At 36.8% G+C, this 22,391-nt stretch overlaps 1 protein-coding gene across 3 annotated transcripts in view; it reads right to left on the reverse strand.

Moving 5' to 3' along the window:
* XIRP2 (xin actin binding repeat containing 2) overlaps positions 1-22,391 on the reverse strand; it is a 73,949-nt gene that overhangs the window by 45,578 nt on the left and 5,980 nt on the right. For 2 of the 3 annotated variants that reach the window (XM_043894486.1, XM_043894485.1), the window contains exon 2: positions 2,158-2,318. In XM_043894486.1, coding sequence (XP_043750421.1) covers positions 2,158-2,214 — 57 coding nt within the window. In that variant the 5' untranslated portion in view covers positions 2,215-2,318. Of the gene's footprint in view, positions 1-2,157; positions 2,319-22,391 lie in introns of those variants that run through there. The other variant, XM_043894487.1, reaches the window with a different exon arrangement.

The following is a 22,391-nucleotide window of genomic DNA, read 5'->3' on the forward strand; positions in this document are numbered from 1 at the left end:
CCGAGGGAAGCCCCAGCCTTTCATGTTCAACAAAATACCATCTGGCTGATTCTAGGACAAAGAGAAACTGATCTAGGACAAAGAAACTATCTCAGTGTGATTCAAATATAATGGATTCAGTTTGGGTCAAATCAATGACTTCCAAAACATAAAATATTTGGTTTATTTGTGTAGACAAAACTTGGCTATAAGTAGTTTCCACGCTTTTTTGATTAAACAATCATTTGATGCAATTGACCAAATGAGGCAGTTATTTTGCTGTATCTTAGATATTCATCAGGATTTCTCTGAGATAATATATATGCTCATTTTTCTCAAAATATTAGCTTAGGGGCAAACCAAACAATAGGGCATTTTTTGGACCAAAGATGCTTTCCTGTATAAGAAGAGGCAGTTTAATATAGTTAAAAGAGAACTAAAGTCAAGAGACTTTGAATCTAGTCTGGCTGTGTTGCTATCTAATTACATGACCTCCCATAAATCGCTGTCCCTCAGTTTGTCTTATCTATACATGGGCAGGAAAGACAGGGACTATTAAATTCCTTTTACATAGATTTTCTTCAGAATAGCACTGAAATTAAATTTTTTTTATATTAAATAGTGAGACATTTAGTTTCCCATGTGCCCGATTTAAATGTTTTCCTTTTAACATACTATAAATACAAATCATGCATTTGTTTTATGGCATATTATCCTCGTGCCTAGCAAGATAAAAGTCTTCCTAGATAAAAGATAGCTTAGTAAAAAACTAGTCTTTAGGTATTTTCAAACTCAGCTTGTTTCCCCAAGAAACATTTTTCCAATTTATAACCTAACTTGTGGTGAAGTTGCTTAATGATCCAGCAGGGGGTGCTATGTCAGAAGACTGGCAGGAGGCACTGGAGGGATACTATTTGTTTAGGAAGTTATTTAGATACTTATTTCTCTACATTCATTCAACATCTATGCTGTGTCTAAAATGTATTTTAATTATGATGTAAAATCTTAAATGTCATCTAGAATTGCAATATTGTTAATGAGTTTGGCACAGTCATTCTTGTCTCTGAATAATTTGTAAAGAAAAACGCGGCTTCACAGTAGCTATTTTAGAATACCACCTTTCTTAGCTATTCTTTCTCTCTTTCGGATAAATGAACATCTTTGCTAATTTGGAGATTATGATTATAAAAGAATATCCTTACATTCCATTAAACTGTAAGGCTTCTACTAATAAAATGACTTCTCAAATCCTGTGGATTGAAGGCCACAGAATATGGAGCCCAACAAACTCTTTTGAATATGACTTTATTATGCATTGGCTCTAAAAATCGGTGGTCTTACTGGATCCTGCTGTTTCCTATAATCATAATTGGTTTAGCAGAGTGCCTACATTGCTAATCTCCCTCATTTCTATGTTGATTAAGCTACTTGTAATGGATTTAGTGCATACAGAGAAATGAAAAAAGCAAAAGAAATTATATTGCCAGTGAATTTAAATTAACTATACATGTGAACAAGGAGGGTGGGAGGCAGACCCACATTATTAAGATTTTGAAATTAATTCCCAACCTTCCTGAGGAGAATAGCTATAGGTTAAATGATAATTGTGGCAATAATAACACATTTATACAGTGCCTTACGGCTTATATGTAAATCATCTCTTTGACTCTTCACAGAGACCCTCTGCAGCAGGTGGGTTTTCCCATTTTTCAGTTAAGGAAACTGAAGTTCAGAGAGGGGTTAAGATAGTAGCCCAAGTTTATACAAATGGTAAGTGGCAGCGTGCATGCTAAGTGGCTTTAGTCATTTCTGACCTTTTATGACCCTATGGGCTGTAGCCTGACAGGCTCCTCTGTCCATGAGATTCTTCATGGAAGAATACTGGAGTGGATTACCATGCCCTCTTCCAGGGTATCTTCCTGACCCAGGGATTAAACCTTAGTCTCTTACGTCTCCTGCATTGGCAAGCAGGTTCTTTACCACTAGCGCCACCTAGGAAGCCCCAGTAAGTGGCAGAGCTGAAGCTTAATTTCAGATACCCTGAATTTGATACACATTATTTCTGTTTTCTCTACTTTATCCAATTGTCCAGTAGTATTCTTATGTTGCCATGTAAAGAGGGCATGTGAAAGGCAGACAATCAGCAGGTCTAATGCAGAAGCCCCAGGAGCAGCTTACATTGGCGGAGAAGCTGCGGCAGTCGCCCCTGGAAACAGCTGCCTGGTACCTCGCCATCCGTTCCTTCAAGGACACCACCTCTTGGAGGTCTGACACTCCCTTGCTCTGCGCAGCAGTGTCTTCTGCAAATCCACTCGCAGGCTTATTAGGGCCAGCAGTCACTAAAAACAAAGGTAGCATGCTCAGATAAGATTCAGGTTTTGAAAAGAAAATATCATCTTAGGAACAGTGAAGGCACTTAAAACACCTTCTTTTTTTTTTTTTTTAACTTTCAAGCAAAGCTACAAAATGCCAATAGAGAAGCATCTGCTTATGCAAACAGCAAATGAAAGTACTGACTGCCTCACTCCTCCTGCCATTATTCTGATAAACAGTAAGCATTTATTAAGAGATACATAATGTTAATGAAACTCCTGAAGCACTATGTGTTGGATTTATGCTAAATGCTATAAAAGCATAATCTCATTTACTTCTCTAACAACCTCATGAAGTATGTTCCATTATTTTCTAAAATTTATAGATAAAGAAAACGGAGAATCAGAGTAGTTAAAAAACTTTCCCATGATCACACAATTAGTAAGTGTCAGATTTGGTGGTTTGACTAAATCTTTAGCAAGTCTAAAAATTGCACTTCGCCTTTCACCTTACCCTTCAACCCTCAAGGAGATAGATCTAGGAAGATCTATTTAGATAGATCTAAAATATGTGAATGCTATGAGAATTATAGACTGGATTTTCTCCTTTTATTTCATTGAGGCATGTGTTACATAGGACAGAATTAATAGTTCCCTTTAAAAAAAAGTTTTACCAGTCATTTCAGATCACCTGATATTTTCCCACCAAAGCCACCTACCTGACAAAAATATAGGGCATTAGATATTACATATTTGCAAACAGAGCAAAAGGCTGATTGCATGACCACAGAGTAACAGATGTTAGAAGCAGAACAGTCTGAGAGATGCTGTAGTCTCATCTGGTCTAATCGGTTCCTTTCAGGCATAAGGAAACACATCTAGATGTTTCCTGATGTGAAAGGAATATAAGGACCCTCCCTGGTTAGTGTGATTCTCCATGTCTATTTAAATATAGGTGCCAGAGTTGGTTTCAAAACTAGTTTTTGTTATTTAATTCAGTGTTCTTTGCTGCTACCACTGTTTGTTGGTTTACTATTCACTCTTTAAAAATTGTAATTCCAAAATCATTTCAAGGGCTCCTTCTAGGACCAACCAGTGAATGGTGTGTGTGTGTGTGTTGATCGTTTATCACTCATTCATACACCCCCGCCTTTCTCCTTAGGGCTTGTTGTTTTCTGAACTCATAGGGTAGTGGTCTTTGGTGTACTTTGTTATTTGAATTGCTTTACTAACACTGACTCAAAGCCCCAGACAACCCCAGTTAACAGACCACTTTCCTCCCTGCCCTGCTCCCCTATCTTCCCACCTTGTCCCCACACTGAACCATCTCATTGCATTGTTTGTTTTTTCTATCAGCTACTTCAAAGTTTATGTACACACAGCAATTTGAGAATAATATGTGTGACCCAGCAGAGACTAAAAATCATTTGTAGTTTGACTCTGTGAGTATTTGGCTTTCCTTAAGGACTTCTTATTATATTAAACTATAAATATATTTTAAAGTTTTAATATTTTTTATGTTTTATTTCACACATATCAAAAAGCAACAAAATATAAGGCAACAAGACATTGTATCATATGCATGCTGTGATTATATAACCTGATATATTCACAATAAATGTGAATTATTTTTTAAAATTCATCTGTCTTCCGAAACCTCTATATATCCACACAAAAGTATAACTCCTCCAGACAATCCTGACAAAAAGAGATTCCCACAAACTACTGAAAGTCTTTCACATGCTGAAGAAAATATGTCTTTATTTTTCTCTGTGCATTGTCTATTTGCACAGATGAATTCTGATTATGTTCAGCCATACTCCTCTTGTTGTAAATGGTCACTATATAAACATTATTGAACATGAGCCACTAAAGTTTTTCCACATTATGATATAAATTTCATTTTGCCAATTATTCATAAAATATGTCATTCTTTTATCAATCTTAACAGAAAGTCAGTAGTTTATTTTTGCAAAATTTTACAGAGTATTTATTTACTTTCCAAATATTTTGATTTTTATCAATTTTTATTCTACTTACTGGGAAATGCCTAAGATTATTAACGGTCAGGAAATCAGTTGCCTGAGTATTAAAGAGATTTGGCTTCCATTGCCTTGTGGCTGTTTATTCTGATCACAGAAAAGACATTACATTTTAATCTCTCTGTTTTTCTCTCTCTCTCTCCCTCTCTCTTCCCCATCAGTGACTTTGCCTACACAGGCAGGGTAGTGGAGTAGAAAACCTACCTGGAGAAAATAACTTGTGTCCATGTTATTTTTTAACATCCTAAGTCAATGTCTTTTAATTTCCTCATCTGAAAAACAAGCTGATGCTTCCTGTCAAATGTACTGTGAGGCAGCGCACCCATCTGTTCCTATCCTGATGTTGATGACACCTGATGTAAACTTGTAAGGTTCACAAAACAGTCTCTTTTTTTCCTTTTAATTTATTTATTTATTAAAAGATAATTGCTTTACAGAATTTTGTTGTTTTCTGTCAAACCTCAACATGAATCACCATAGGTATACATGTATCCCCTCCCTTCTGAACCTCCCTCCCATCTCCCTCCCCATCCCACCCCTCTAGGTTTATACAGAGCCCCTGTCTGAGTTTTCTGAGCCACACAGCAAATTCCTGTTGGCTATCTATTTTATGCACCCCACTCTAGTACTCTTTCCTGGAGAATCCCATGGATGGAGGAGCCAGGTGGGCTTCCGTCTATGGGGTCGCACAGAGTCGGACACAACTGCAGCGATTTAGCAGCAGCAGCAGCAGCATCTATTTTACATACTGTAATGTAAGTTTCCATGTTACTCTGTCCATACATCTCACCCTCTCCTCCCCTCTCCCATGTCCATTAGTCTATTCTCTATGTCTGTTTCTCTATTGCTGCCCTGTAAATAAATTCTTCAGTACCATTTTTCTAGATTCTGTATATGTGCGTTAAAATACAATATTTATCTTTCTCTCTTTCTGACTCACTTCACTCTGTATAATAGGTTCTAGATTCATCCACCTCATCAGAAATGACTCAAATGCATTCCTTTTTATGGTCGAGTAATATTCCATTGTGTGTATGTACCACAGCTTCTTTATCCATTCATCTGTTGATGGACATCTAGGTTGCTTCCATGTTCTAGCTATTGTAAATAGTGCTGCAATGAACAATGGGATACGTGTGTCTTTTTCAATTTTGGTTTCCTCAGGGTATATGCCTAGGAGTGGGATTGCTGGGTCATATGGTGGTTTTAATCCTAGTTTTTAAGGAATCTCCATACCGTCTTCCATAGTGGCTGTATCAGTTTACATTCCCACCAACAGTGCAAGAGGGTTCCCTTTTCTCCACACCCTCTCCAGCATTTATTGTCTGTAGACTATTTGATGGGGGCCATTCTGACCGGTGTGAGGTGATATCTCATTGTAGTTTTGAATTGCATTTCTCTAATAATAAGCAATGTTGAGCATCTTTTCATGTATTTGTTAGCCATCTGTAAGGACAGTCCCTTTCTTAGTGATGTGTGGCAAAGAAGATAGGAACATTGGTTGCCCGACCTCATGATATGCTCTTTCATAATACGACTGAGAATAGAAACAGTGTTAATGAGTTTAGGGTAACTTTAAAGAGAAAGGTAACACAGAACAAAGTGGGTGTAAGACAGACTCACAGACATCCCGTACAACACAGGGAATATAGCCAATATTTTGTAATAACTGTAAATGGAAGATAACCTGTAAAAATTAAATAATTGTTAAAAAATACTAATAATTGACTGAAAACTAAAGACGCTATTGTCATAAAATACTTGTAGAAAATAGGGAATAATAGAACCTGTAAGTATTCTAATGGAAAACAGAGTGTGGAGGAACATGCTATAAGGCTACAGTGGTCTGTGAAAAAGAGGAAGGGAAAATAAAATTTTAGATGACTATTTCTGATAGAAAGCATTATAAATACTTACATCACAAAACCAATGTACTAGAAGTTATTTGTCTCTGGGGTTTAGAGGTAATTCACTGTGCAGATGAGTAAATAAACTTTTTTAAAAGTTCAATGAATTCTCTCAAATATCCAGTTAATGAGTTCTCCAGCCCAGCCTAGAATCTATTGTAATCCTATATATAGAATGTTTTATTTGCTGATAAGAAAATAATTGCTAATCCACCCAAAAATTAATTCTTTGTGTAATAGAATATATCCTGTAAAGCAGAAAGAGCATATAAGGAAGCACTTGGAAAGAATATATATCACTAACAAATCTAAGCTGTTATCATGAGACTATTAGAAACCAAGGGTAAGAATGCCTTTTCAAAGAATTCTGAGGTTCTTAGGGAAAAGATTTCTATTATTGCCTTTTGTAATATAAGAAGTTATATATTCCAGTTAGACCCAATTTGTGTCCACTTCCTATTTTCTTAAATCATGAGAGAGTGTGTGACTATTTTTCATGTCTCTATTTTCCATAAGTCCCAAACATGTGCTTTTCTTCTGCAGTTTTTAAAAATGAAGAAACTGACTAAACCAATTGATCAATCAAGCAAATTTACCAAGGTTGAAAAATTTATTATGCTTCCTTGAATTTTACTTCCTGTGGAAAGTCCTTGTTTAAGGAATTTTTAAAAAAGCAAAGTAGTACAAGGTAAGGCAGAATGCCCTGACTTTGTTGAGCAATTATTCATCTACATGTAATCAGTCACAGAAGGGTTTGCATAGTCAGCCTTCTGTGTTTTCTTGGAGGTGATCATAGCTTTAAGATATCAGATATAGAAAATGATGAGGAATAGTCAATGTATTGAATACAATTTGAAATTTTCTCCTAATTTCACAATTTCTGTTATCAGTGAAAGAATTCTTAGAAATATGCAGAGACTAATATCAAGAGGCATTTCAAAAGGGTCACTGAGACATTTGCTATGAACTAGTCTTCTAATTAGCTGTTCAGGAATTTTCAAAGATGCAATTCAGTGTTTTTATTTTATAAATGATATGTTCCTAGAGCATTAAAAATTACAAATCTATCCTTATTTCTCATTTAACAAATGTCTAAAAGCTGAAATAACAAGTTATAAATATAATTCTAAGGTCTTTCTAGAGTAATGACTTGGAAATAAAGGTTAATGTCTAGATACATAGTGGTAGACTCAGTGTATTGCTTCAAAATACTGTCAAAGTCATAAAAGTGTTTATTTAGAAAACACCTAATGTGGCAGGATTCACACGGCCAAGTGCTTTGTCATGATCTTGTTTCTAAAGCAAGATTCAATCTCAGCACATTTTCTAAATTTAAATATGTCTTCCTACTTTTAAAATATGAGAGGCCCATTCCCAAATCATAGTTGTGGGTTAAGTTTTATGGAAAAGATGATTATGTCAATGGATGTTATTGGATGAAAGACTGATATTGAACACTGGGAGCTTTAAAACTGGCTTATACAAGGATGGTGTAAATTTTTGTGAGTCACCTCTTTACTTCTCTCTTTTGCCTGTGCAATACAAGCTATGTGAAATAAAGTAAAAAAATACTTTGACCTCTTTATTTCACTAAAAGACTGCTAGAGTCTGAGTTGTGAAGCTGATATTTGGTCTCTCTGGTTTAGAGCACAGGTATAAGCAGAGGTGTGTCTGATTTCCTAGCTGTGGTGAAATCAGAAGCAAAATTATCAAAGGTGGGAAAAGAACTAAAGGTATAAAAGTTTTTTAGAAGAATTAAAAAGCACACATTGAAGGCAGTTAATATAGTCACTGTATGCTGCAGAGGGCTCCCTGGCTAGTTCAGATGCTAAAAAATCTGCCTGCAATGCAGGAGACCTGGGTTTGATCCCTGGGTCCAGAAGATCCCCTGGAGAAGGGAAAGGCTTCCCACTCATGTTCTTGCCTGGAGAATTCCATGGACAGAGAAGCCTGGAGAGCTATAGTACATGGTGTCACAAAGAGTTGGACACGACTGAGAGCTAACACTTTCTTTATCATATGCTGCAGAAGAGAAAAACCAATAGCATACTAACGACAATGTGAAAGAAGATGACAAAGATGATGTGAAAGAGAAAAGACAGCAAAATTCAAAATGCTACTACAAGATAGTAGCATTTCAGTGGGAAGGTGGAGGAATGAGCAGAACAAATGAAAAATAGAATTTTTGCTGAAAATAGAAGAAATATTTGCTGAAAATAAAAGTTGGGCATTGGTAGATTTAAAGTATCTACCATAATCCAGGATAAAAAGTAATTTTAAAACACCAATAGTAAATCATGGTAAAACATTTCAGAATCAAGGAAAAGAAATTACCCAGACAGATTGAAGGATTTCTGTGATGATGAGGCAAAATTCAGGATGAACACTAAAAGCAGTTAGAGAACTGATGACTGAAATTTTACTTTTGAGAACTAGAGTCTATGTGAATTCAAGTTGGTACTCTGTGAAAAGTCAATAAAAATCAAAGCACAATCCTTTTAAGTCAGCCCAAAAGAAAACAAAGTCTTAACAAAATCAAATGGAATAGTGTAAAACCAAATGTAAATAAACGTGTGCCAAACTTCACCTAAAAGACAAAGACAAACAAGTCCAATCATATGCCACCTGCAAGACAAAATTTAAAAAGAAAATATTGGGCAAAAAATTGTCAGGCAAAAATAAATGAAGAGGAGTTATCATGGCTATATTCCTTTCATGCAGTAGCATTAAAAACAAAAATATGTTCAATGAAATAGAGAGCTATTCTATAAATAGAAGATGCCACCCCACTATGAAGCCATAGCAACAATGGGCTTCTGCATAGAACAGAAACATATAAAGGTCATCTGTAACAAAAAGGAGAATTTTTATATAATTTTTGTGAATATAATTGCTGTGGATGTCTTTAATCTTTTTCCATCTTTGCCATATGAAACTTCAAAAATAAACTAGTTGAATTATACTTTAATAAGGTTTATTTTAATGTCATTTATGTATTCTTTATTATTAAACAAATGCTGATTATAATAAACATGACATATTCACTATGCTCCAGAGCCTCCAGTCTAATTGGTAAGAGAGACAGGCAATTTTAGCCCAGAGAGTTTATGGTTTTCCATCAGGTTGAGTTGGGAGACCCTGGGGTGGGGAGAACCTAATCTACCTGGGTGTGTCATTGGTTAGGTGTCAGGAAGGCATCCTGAGAAGTGGAACTTCTGCCCTGAAACAAGAAAGAGTTGGCATGTGACCATGTGGAAGAGAAGAAGATGCAGAAAAGGAAGGAAGCAGCAGCATTACCAACAAATCTTGTTGGGAAAATTAGGCAATGCTTTGGAGGAAAACATTAAGAGTTTCTCACCACATGTCAAAGTCAGGAAAATATTTAGAAAATACCTAATGTGACAAGATTCACACCACCAAGTGCTTTGTCATGATCTTATTTCTAAAGCAAGACTTAACTGATTTTTAAAATGATGAAAATTCATTAGAGAGATATAGCTAATTCATAAAATGCATTCAGTTGGACTTCCTCAGCATAAAAATTCAAAGTGACAAAATCTTTCAAAATATGTATGAGACAGAAGAAAACTGGAGGAGGGACAAGCATAATAAATAGGCTGAAGTGTTAATTTTCCAATTTTCTATAAATAACACTGGTCGAGAAAAAAAGCTAACATTATTGAAAAGACAAATTAATGACTCAAAAGAATGATTCACAAGCAAAAAAACAATAGTGAATATGTATAAAGTGCTTCCTACGTGTCAGACATTAGTCTTTTTAATGCTCTCCACTGCCTTATGAGGTAGAGACTATATTTATTTTTAATCTCCATTTTACAGATAAGGAAACAGAGACACACAAAGACTGTCAAACTTGCTCAAGGTCAGGTGGCTAATAAGCTTCGGAGCTGGAAGGGAAGCTAGACAATCTGGCTCTGGGTTCTGTGACTTAAGTACAATTCTATGCTATATCTCAAGAAGTACAAGTGTCCAAAACCAAAAGACAAACCCAAACAATTACCTTCCCAAGGAAAGAGATGAAGTAAAATTCAAACAACAAAATGATGTCTATTTTTTTTCTAACTGACTCACTGCATATGCAATAAAAGCATAAAATAAACAAGTAGCCCTAGAAAACTGATCTGATGTATAATTATGACTCAAAAGAAAGTCTAAGGTTTAATAGTAATATGAACTCTCAGGCAGAAAAATAAGAATTTAAAGATTTTTTTTATTAGAAATTTTCTAAAATCAATTTAAGAAGCCTTTATTTAGTTCAGACTAAAAGCGAGGCAGAGAATGAGCTGGAGTGTCACATGAAAGTCCACAAAACTGATGCAAATACAGATGTCAGCTTCAAGAAGGCAAGTGTACTTTTGGAGACGTATCAATAGCCTCGCTATTATATTCTGGATGGATTCTAAAGAAGCGAACTACTTAGTACTCAGAAAATTGACTCAGAACTAAATTGGGAGAATGATGAACTAAATTCCATCAAATCTAAATATATGATTTATAACCCAGCTCAAATTTGTGTACACCAGATCAAATCTATGGACTCAGAGCCATTAGCATGAATAAATTTTCTATAATTCTTAATATTTGCATATCCCTCAGCTAATAATAAAATTCATCTCTTTTAAACATTCAGAATGCTGCTGCCAAGTCAAATTTGTACTCAATTTGAGTTTTATATATTTTACCCTCATTTGAATATTATAAAACCAAGAAATAGGTGGAGAATAAAATGAAAGAGCAAGTGTATAGCAAATCTTGCATTAATTTACAGTGTTTAAAAAAAAACATGGAGAAGAAGGGCAGAGAGTTAGCTGAGTAAAAGTGTTTGACGTGACGGCACAAAGGGCATGCTGTGGCATAGGAACCCAGTAAATCAGATTCCACCTTTTAAACTAACTCCCTTTGGCCCCATTCCCCCCAGAAGCATTGTGTTGCATGTACTCTGGTCACCTCTCCAAAATCCATTCATTCATGTGATTTGCACAATTTATACATTAACAAGAACAGATCATCTCTCGGAGTAATAAAAAGGATTAGCTCTTGCCTCCTTAGTAAATCTTCCCTAACCACTATTCTCCTAATTCAGGTACTGGAAGAGATCCTACACATCCAATTGCCTTACAGAGGAGAAAGACAAGGTTTAGCAATGTGGTAAACAAAGTATAGGTTCTCAAAATATGTGTACATCCTTATCCCCAAAATCTGTCAGTGTGTGTGTGTGTGTGTGTGTGTGTGTTCAGTTATGTCTGACTCACTGAGACCCCAAGGACTATAGCCTGCCAGGCTCCTCTGTCCATGGAGTTCTCTAGGCATGAATACTGGAGTGGGTTGCCATTTCCTTCTTCAGGGGATCTCCCTGATCCAGGGCTCGAACCTGTGTCTCTTGCTTTTCTTGCATTGGCAGGCGGGTTCTTCACCACTGCACCACTGAGAAGCCCCAGAATCTGAGAATATGATATTTTATTGGGTTGACCAAAAGTTCGTTCAGATTTTCCTGCAAGATCTTACAGAAAAACTTGAATGTACTTTCTGGTCAACCCAGTACATGACAAAGGGGACTTTGCAGATGTGATTAAGAATTTTAAGGTGGGAAGATCATCCGGGATTGTCCAGGTGGGTTGAATGTAGTCACAAGGTTTCACATGAGGGAAAGAGAGGCAGGAGAGTCAGAGTCAAAAGGAGAGGTAATGACAGAGGTGGAGAGGGGGAAGAAGGTGAAGAAGGAGAAGAAAAGGAGGAGGAAGAAGGAGAGGAGGAAGGAGAGGAGGAAGAGGAAGGAGAGGAGGAAGGGGAATGAGAGGGAGGGGAGGAGAAGAAGAGTGGGGTAGGGGAGAGGGAGAGAGAGATGTAATACAAAATCTAAGCTACTGGCTTTGAAAGCAGAGGAGAGATTCCATGAGTCAAGGAATAGGTAGATTCTAAAAGCTTAAAAAGGTAAGCTCCCCCATAGAACTTCTAGGAGGAGGGGGTTCCCAGCCAACACTGTGATGTTGATCCAGTGAAACTTGTTTTGGACCTCCAGAACTGTAATAGAATGGATTTGTGGTATTGTAAGCACAACTGTATGTATTAATAACTGCATTGATTTGTTACAGCAGCAATAGAAAACTAATACAAGCATCCACTGTACATATACATACACCTCACCAAGTCGGAAATCACTACACAGTAAACTCTTTTTATGGCATATTTCAGTTCTAGCTGCCCCAAATTTCATAGATTTATATACATAAATCATGCTCTGATGGAAACATCTTTGAATTTCTTCATGCCTCAAAGAATAAATGTCCACTTACTTATAGATAAGACTCAGTATAAAAGTCCACTTAGATTCTAATCTCTCTGAGTAACAGAACTGCCATTTCTAACTGTAATAACAACTTCTTGTATAGACTTGTCTTCTCTTTTCTGCAGCCCCTATCATCTCATAAGAAGTTCTCTTGGTACAAGAGCAGTTATAAATGTATAGAATTTAGACAAATTAAATAATCATTAGTGCTTAATATTGCTAGTTTGGACATAGTTGAAAATTCAATCATATTGCTATTAAATATTTTAAATTGATTGCTTAAAGTATTGGACAGTTAAAAAATCAATAATTGAATTAAATTACTTAAATTTCTTTGAAATGGTCAAATAAATTGAAACTATTAAATGTCTATAGATGATGCATCCTTTTACAAAATACGTCTCGTTAGATATTTTCCTAACACAATGAGACTTATATTGCATTACAACAATAACTACTTGTTCAGTTCGGTTCAGTTCAGTTCAGTCGCTCAGTCGTGTCTGACTCTTTGAGACCCCATGAATTGCCGCATGCCAGGCCTCCCTGTCCATCACCAACTCCCCAGAGTTTACTCAGACTCATGTCCATCGAGTCTGTGATGCCATCCAGCAATCTCATCCTCTGTTGTCCCCTTCTCCTCCTGCCCCCAATCCCTCCCAGCATCAGGGTCTTTTCCAGAGTCAACTCTTCGCATAAGGTACCCAAAGTATTGGAGTTTCAGCTTCAGCATCAGTCCTTCCAGTGAATACCCAGGACTGATCTCCATATCAATTATGTGTTAGCCATTTTACATGTACATTCTTACAAGTCATTTTATGTGTAATTCTTATAACAACTCTACCTGATGGATGGTATTATTTCCAGTTTACTAATGGCAAAAGTAACATTTAAAAAGATAAAATCATACAGTAAGTGGCTGAGCTTGAAAAAGTTCAGGTATTTCTGAGTACAAGGCTATTCAACTCTGCACAGTCTTTTATGTAAGTATTTTTCATTAACATATAACATTATAAAGTAAACTTTTAATGGAGGGTATGAATCTCCCTTTCTGCTTCCTAAACATCTACACACAAATCCTTTATTTCAGAGTATCTAGGGATAAATCAAAGGGAAACCAAGAAGTTGAATTTCTGTGACTCCAAGTGAGTTCTTTTTTATCCTTATAAGCTTGAGTTTAGAACTGGAAATCAAGCAAATTCTTCTATATTTCTTTGGTCACCGTAGAGCTCAAACTTGAGATGGGGTTAGGTATTGATCCAAGCCAGCAGGGACAGAGTCAAGCTTTTCTGTAGGGGAAGGAAATGCAAAGCCAGGACTGCTCTCATTGCTATTGATTTGTTTTGCCTCAGGGCATGGGAGGTGGTGGCCTGATTCCATCAAAGTTTCTTCTTGTTTAAATCTGTATCCCAGGTATACAATAAGGGTATTTGATAAACTCTCCCCTTAAGACTTTCAGCATACATTTAGTAAACAATTATTACTCATCTACTGTTAACCATAAAGAATGCCGAGCCTCGAAGAACTGATGCTTTTGAATTGCGGTGCTGGGGAAGACTCTTGAGAGTCCCTTGGACAGTAAGGAGATCAAGTCAATCCTAAAGGAAATCAGTCCTGAATATTTATTGGAAGGACTGATGCTGAAGCTGAAGCTCCAATATTTTGGCGACCTGATGCTAAGAGCTGACTCACTGGAAAAGACCTGATGCTGGAAAAGATTGAGGGCAGAGGAGAAGCAGGCAACAGAGGATGAGATGGTTGGATGGCATCACCAACTGAATGGACATGAATTTGAGCAAACTCCAGGAGACAGTGAAGGGCAGGGAAGCCTGGTGTGCTGCAGTCCGTGGGGTCACAGAGAGTCAGACATGACTTAGCAACTGAACAACAACAACTGTTTGACCAAGCATAGTGCTCAGGGCAGGGCACACATTAATCACCGTTGTATTTAGTCCTGCTCTACTTGAAAAGAGAAGAAAAGAAAACCCCCAGAGTGATCCTCAAGAAACACAGTGTTCTAAGTGTTGATCTGGCCTTGTGTCTAAAAACAGAACTACAACAGCTTGCATCATTTCCACATGCTGACTTAGGAATAAAAAGTTCCCATCTGGCTGGCCCTGCCAAGGAAGTTCGCTTTTGTGAATACGCAGCAGATGGAGTCCTCCTGAGGTGGGGAATCCTAAAGGAACTTGGTGACACACACACCACATCCCCATCCCCTAAGCCACATCCATTTATACTGAGATGAAACGGAATTAAAATAGATCAAGGCTAATCATATTGATGGGGTTGAAAAGTTCCTCACATGTATCCTCATAATGGCTTAATTTCTCTTCAGATTTTTCCCACTTAACCCAAGCAAGGAGTAGCTCTCTCTATTGTGCTCTCCCAATGTTTGAAAATTACACTTCCGTTTGTATTATGTGTTACTTTTTATTGTATTGTTGAATCTCTCTGTCATCCCTACTTCTCTCCCCTTCTGCCTATATGCAAGTTCCTCCAGCACAGGGCTGGGTTAAGCTCATTTTGAAACCCATTTTATACCCCTTTCTGCCTGGGTTTCATCCTGCATGAAGCAAACCCAAGGGAGATTAACCATCTACTCTGGACCCAGAAAGCCTGATATTTATTCTGTCTCTGACACTTTTGACTTTAAGCAAATTTCTTAACCCCTGGAAGCCTCCTTCTTCTTACCTATAACATGAGAATGACATCAGAACCTCAATGCCTGTGAGGACTGAGGAATATCTGATTAAAGTGATGAGTTTTACATAGTATCTTGCACATAGTAAATAATGTATGTTCACTAGCTTCCAGTCTCCTTAGGTGGTGTTATATATCCTAGGTATTATTATACAGATAATTTGAGATGATACAAGTCTGAGAATAATAAAAGTTACAAAGTTCCCCAAATCTCAAAGCTAGTAAGTAGAAAGGATAGCACTTGACTGGTCCATATGAATCTCAAGGCTATTCCATTCCTCTCTAAAGCTAAGTATCTGTCATGTCAAACAAGGAGAATACAATAGATCATGAAAGAGTAAATAATTACTGGGAGAGATTGGGGCAAAGAAGGTGTACAGTCGTGTTCATGTGGCCACAGGAATGGAGAAAGTATTTAAAAGAGAAGAATGTCAATGTATGTGATATCCAAAGTATTAGTCTGTGTTTTTGGCATTAGCCAATGAACCATCAATTTTTCACCAGGAAACAAGAGGGCAGTGCCCTAGAAAATGTGAAATGTGTGAAAATCACTCTAGTGTATCACACTGTGGGGATGGATCTACTCCTTTTCCCCCTGCAAATGGTTCCTCACATTTCCCCCTGCCCTCTATTTTTTAGGTAAAATCATGAAATCATCACTCAAAGTTATTCACATGTTTTATTTCCCTGTGGTGTCTCTGAGCAGTGGGCTTCGCACAATGAACCCTGGCCTGGACCAGTTAGGTAGTGATGACTGGGCTGCTCCTTAAGACTCTGCCATCCTTGTTGCTGCCTTCCAAAGGCGAAGAAAGAGAAGGATCCTGGATTCCATTCCAGGATTGGAAGGTCCATTCCATTGCTGCTCTGGTAAGTACCTCTATATTGCTAGGTATCTTTGCTAAGTATCTCTACATTTCTAGGTACCTCTGCTAAGTATCTCTTCTAAGTACCTTACTGAGATGTTTGATAACTGCTAAAGGAAGAAGGGTTTTTATATTTGGTTAGTTGGAATATAGGTATTCTTTCTATTTCATCTGTATATTCCATCTACTTAAATTGATTTCCACCCCCTTTTCCCCCTAAGGTCTCTAGAAACTCTCCAAAGTTGATACATTTCTGCATAATTTACCTCTCCCTAACTTATTTCCTCTTTGATGTAACTTAACTTTTCCTCACCCATTATTTCCTAACGTATTCCTTTTATATTCCTACTACATACTAGCTTAGAATTTGTTTCCCTAAAACAATCCATTTTTATTTCTCAGGCTTGGAAAAATTTCATGCAAAGCTAGTTCGTGTGTACTGAACTACTTTATTTAGTTCCAAGTGTGCTGTTGTCACTCAACAGATCAAAAATAAGCAACAGTAATAAAATGCAGATGAACCTTTAATCATCTGCAACTTTGAAAAACATCTTCCCAGTATGCCTACCTTTAAAACAAGCTTGGGCAGAGTAGGAAAGTTATTTACTACTTAAATCAGTTCTATGTTAGCTGCAATCTGGAAAAGCCAGACATTTCCAGATCCATTTTTAGGAATTCCTCAATTCTTTACCCTCTTTCTAACTTTCCCCTCTCCATTAAGATTAGCATCTGAGATTTATTCTGACAGAGGGCATTAAAAGAAAGCCTGAATCATTCAATTCTGATTCTCACTGACTTAGACAACTGATGCTGTGGCAGCTTCTCTCCTACTGACCATACTTTTCCTTTGAAAAACAAAATGCATTTAATTCAGTCTGCTTTTTGTCTTAGAGAAATTCAGTCTCTGAATTTACACAAACTCTCTTCAATGAACTTAAGTAAGTCTATGCTTAAAATGCTTTCTCTGCCTAAGTCCACAAATAACAGCATACTTTGATATGGTTTTCTTTTGAACTAAATGGCTAATAGACTTCATCAAAGAAAGGAAACCTCACTAAGTCCACGCAGTTTCCTTACCGAACATTATTTGGAAAGGCTAAGCAATCAAGGAGAAAAGTGAAAATGCTTAAGTAATGCAACATTTTGCTTGCTAAATAACAGACTCCTCTGGAAGTAAATTCACTCTTTCAGAGCAGTGATATACTAGAAAAATTCTACCTAAAGAAACAAACACATTCCAAACAATGTGATCGTTAATCATTTAAATGTTTCCTGGGTAGGAAAATAAAATTGTGAATGTTAAGCAGAAATAATAAGAATCCATCCTGTCTGTGGGGTTGCAAAGAGTCGGACACGACTAAGCGACTAAGCACAGCATATAAGATACCATTTTTCTTACCAAAGTTCTAGGTTCTCCTATATGCTATAAAATGAAAGGTAACTAGCACTTGTCAAATGTTTGTACTGGTATGACTTCTTTCTGATTATTGTCCCCCATAATTGCAAGGGACACTTGATAATACTGTATACATTTTGAACAGTCTTTTAATTTAGGACAAGCTGTTTATAAAGTAAAACTATAATAATTTTAATTACGTCAAAACTTTGAATCAGCCATGTGCTGGGTTACTCTCCCTGTCACCATTAACATGCCCTAAATACCCTTTGCATATCAACGAAGCCTGTAATTTCAAAAGAAAGAGATGATGTCAGTTTCCTAATGATATCCTGGTCCTAGAACAGTCCAAAGAGTGGAAGTAATTTAATAGTCTTCCCTGCTTAAGATACACATGGGACACATAGTCCGTCAGTCTCATCATCCCTTAATTTATTTATAGCTACTATCTTTAAAAATTTGGCATTGGCATTGGTTTCTTTTCTCTCAGATTCAAAATCTAATCCTACCAGGCCCCACAAGTGGTGGGGTTCAGTTTATTCTGCTTATTTCATGCTTATTTCACTCCTGTTTTTAAAGGCGAAGTGTGAAAATCAGTCTCTAAATGTTATTCGGATTGAAACTTGCTCTTTTCTGTGTACAATAAGACAGTAATATCTGTGAACAATGAATTTAATTAAAACTTGCAAACAAAAGTTTTGGTAGACCAATTATATTTAAACTCAGGTGTGGTGGTAGGTAAGGGGAGGAAAGTTGTGGGGGGGGGGCGAGAAAGAAAATTAAAAAGGAATTAAAAATTATGTACTGTGCTTCTTGGTAAGATTCCACATGAAGCTAGGCTTTCACGGCTTTCAAACAGAATCACTTTCTGAGACTACTCCCTTTAGGCACCAGAAATCTTAGGCAGCTGGACAAATCACTTCAACTTAGTGCAACCTTCTACTGTTTGAAGACAACTTACCTGAAAAGGAACTTGGACTATAAAGTTAAGTATCTCCTTGTTTATTTGTAAAGATTATTTAAAAATCTAGACACTTAACTACAACTACAGATGGGAACTATCAATCACTAGCCAGGGACTCAGCATCAGTCTTCATCTCTTAAGTCTTCTAGTAGCATACATCACCATGCTTACCATTATTTCAGTCAAAGAATCTCTTAGTCTCATCAGTTTACAAAATGGTCATACCCACACTGTGAATGTGAAAGTCTGGTCATCAAACAGTGGCCAGAAATGCTGCCCATAGTCCTTTATATGGGGATAGGAGAAATACAATCCATTTGTAAGAATGATATCTTGTGCTTTTCCTAACAATGAGTGCCAGAGCCTCTCCTAAAATTTTTTTGTTTTTGGAAGAACCTGTCATATGCAATTTTTATTATTACCAGGAACTAAAATTCCTAGATTGCCAAGAAGCAAATTGACAGTTGAGATGAATATGGCCAGCTTCACAGGTATTTAACAGATAACATTATAACTTGCCCAGTAAGCATTTATTGAAATTGCCTTGCAACAATACTGCAAAATTCACTGCACATCTTTTTAGGGTTCCTGTTGACAGATTTTAATTTCTCTCTTGTAGTTCTTTTTAAAGAGTAGAAAACAAGTTCCAAATTCTGTAACAGAAGTTATTTAAGCAGAGCAGTGATGTGAAATTTGGGATTAGAGCTTCCAGAAGGGAGGAGAAATAAACTTCTCGCTTGTGAACCTGTGAGTCTCCCACAATGAAATCCAGCTCATCTCCCAAAATTCTCAGCAAGACACCACATGAGCAGGTGAAAATTAAAACTGCATAAAATCATGTGTTTGGAAAATGAAACAAGTCAACTTTGGGCTTTCTGCCCAGTTTCATTTCTGTCAGAAACTGTCTTGTTATTACATATCTGCAGAAAGAAATTGGAAAAGTGTTATAGCTAAAAAATTTCAGGTATATTCATATCTCCATCACAGTTTGGTCCAGAAGAAAATAACTAGCTTCCTCATTCCAGCGGGTAAGTACAGGACTACAAATAGAACATGCAAATAGTAATACACACACACACACACACACACACACACACACACACTTTTCCTTGGGGGACTATTTAATCACAAGTGGTATCCTGTTTGCTTTAAGAGATCGTGGAGGAAGACCTCAGGAGGTTTTCAGACTGTTCCAGTGCAGCTGAGTTGGAAGCCTGCCAAGGAAAACATATGGGGCAGAAATCCCCAGGCCCCATTCACCAGCCTGTAGGACCTGAGGAAAACGTCATGAAACTCTCTGAGCCTAACACTTGCCATTACAGGAAGTATCTCAGAAGAAGGAATTTAAAATGTTGATGCTTTGCAGCACTCTCTGCATTGTGCTTTATAAAATCTTAAAACTGAGTGTGGAGTTGGTGAGTAGCTTAGACCAGACAGACGTAACAGTCATCTATCGTGACCAGTCTCCTGAAACACACACACACACAATTCTTGACACCCAATCAGGTCCATTTTTCAGGGTTCCATCCCCAGTCTTCTGTTTTTGTCTGACCACACATATTCTATTAGCTCTCAGTTTCATCCATATTATATCAATATATATTTCTAGTAACTATTTAAGACTTCATCTTAACCTTGCCATACTTTTGAAAATTCAATGTGGCTTTTAAAAAGAATATTACTCACAAATTTCTTTTCATTTTCAAACTTCCCAGTTGTATATTACAATGGAGAACATCTGGGATTGTCAGGAAAAATGGTGAATGTGACATGCAGTCAATTAAAAGTGAATAAAATGATTGTTGGGTACTAGCATATATGCAAAACCACAAACCTTTAAATATATATATACGTACATGTATACACACACACAACCTGGGAATGGGGGCAAACATATCAGATGATGAGGAAAATGTTGAACTTTTGATAATGTTGGCTTTTGATAAGGTATATTTAGCTCAAGAATGTGGGGACAAATGAAATGGGAGATCAATGGAACCTCTAGTCTTGCAGCCGACAGTGGGCCCAGGCTGAGTGGGCCCTGGGTCTGGCATGCGTCCTTTCAGTTTTAGACCCACGCCTGAAGCCTGGAGTCAGGAGCGCTTAACACCAGGCCACCAACACCCCTGAACTGTTTTTGGCCTCAGTTGAAATGTGTGCCCTAATCCATCCTAGGCTCCATCCTGTCTTGTTCTTAGTTTTCCTTATTTCTGACCTAGTATTTATTTTTCTGTTTATAGCTTAGCTTCATCCATCAAACCTGATACATTGTACCATTTCACTGGCTCATAAATTTTTGCTTTCTCTTCCATTATTGGATTCCTCTTGGCCTTTTCTGCTTTAGGTTCTCCTGATGAACAGGTGCCCACAGCTGCATCTTTCAGTGCCTTCCTCCCAAGTAAGAGTTCTCCCTCCATCCTTACTCAGACACTGTGAGTGGATTTAAAATACAGAGAGATGAGGCAAAAGTGCAGAGGGGCTGACGGGCAGGATGTGTTGGGGATGGGAACGCTTTGCTGTGGGTCAAGGTTAGTTGCAGCTGAAAGAAAAAAGACTGTGGTCTAAAAGAGTATTCTGAGAGTTAAGAACTAAGTAATGAGGGGGTCCAATGTGTGGCTATGAGCAGCTCCATCAGAAAGGAGACAGACTCATTATGGTTGAAGTGGTTGAAGAGTTCAGTTTCTTAAAGAAATGTGATATTGACATCACCGAAGATAACCAAAAAGTTATTAGTTTCAAGTATTGGAATGATTATAATAGAAAAATGATATTTAATAGCTTTTTACAATGCCAAAGAGGACAGAAATTTAATTTGAGCTCAAGAGTATACCTTTGAAAAGGAAGGGTGCCTTTAACAAGAGAACAACCGATTAAATCAGGTAGATAATTTTCTCTCTTAAAAAGTTTTTCTTTAGTATGGTGTTATTTTGAATTTGCAGCATCTAGGATAACTTGGTACTTTAAATTCTTAAGTTGTTCTCTGGGAAAGATATAAATGTTATTATGTTAACCCCATATATTAGACAGTAATAATAATGATGATAACAATACCAAAGACTTATGTAACACTGTATACCAGGCACTACTGTTTTAGTCATTTTACAAATATAAATTTATTTAATCCTCAAAACAGTAATCTATGAGATAGATTCTATTAGTATCTCCATTTTCAGATGAGGAAATAGGCACAGAGATGGATTAAGTAATTTGCCCAGGATCAACCAACTGGCTAGGTTTAAGAGCCAGAATTCAAAGCCACACTGTCTTGTTTCAAAGTCTGTGCTCAACTAGTTAGAGTTTATGTGACACAGCTTTTTCTGGTTTCCTAGTAAAGTGTTATGTGGGTTTCCTTTGAGATCTCTCCTGGCTCTAGAAGGTGATGTTCTCGTGATTTTGGTAAACTGAGGACACTCCATATATCTTAAGGATAGTGATAGCGCTAGGGTTAAGTAATATATTCCACAGGCCTTTAAGAGAAATGAAATAAAATGGAAGGAGAAAGGGAGAGAGAGAGAGAACAATGCACATCATTTGTGAAATCTAATTTTGAAAAATTTTCAAAAAACTTTCTAATTTCAAAGTATAAAGATGTTTATCAATAATGAAATTTTATATATCAACTCCTAGAACTCCTTTTATATAGCTATCTATGGGAGAATAATCTTATAGAAAATGTTTATTATTGTTATAGTTTTTATAAAAATATAGCTTTGTACTTTATCAGTACAAATGTTTACAAAATGGTTAAGTTTTTAAAGCAATGTTACACAAAAGGTCAAGTGTCACTATACATGATACTGTGGTTATTGGTTATTGTTCGAAGACTACTCTTTTTTTTGCAACATCTAAATGGACTTTGAGAACATAAAGGGAAAACAATATGGAGATAGGTAACCCTGTGCCTCGTATATAATAATGTAT

Source organism: Cervus elaphus, chromosome 33 (genome assembly GCF_910594005.1).
Source record: "Cervus elaphus chromosome 33, mCerEla1.1, whole genome shotgun sequence".
Lineage (NCBI taxonomy): Eukaryota > Metazoa > Chordata > Mammalia > Artiodactyla > Cervidae > Cervus > Cervus elaphus.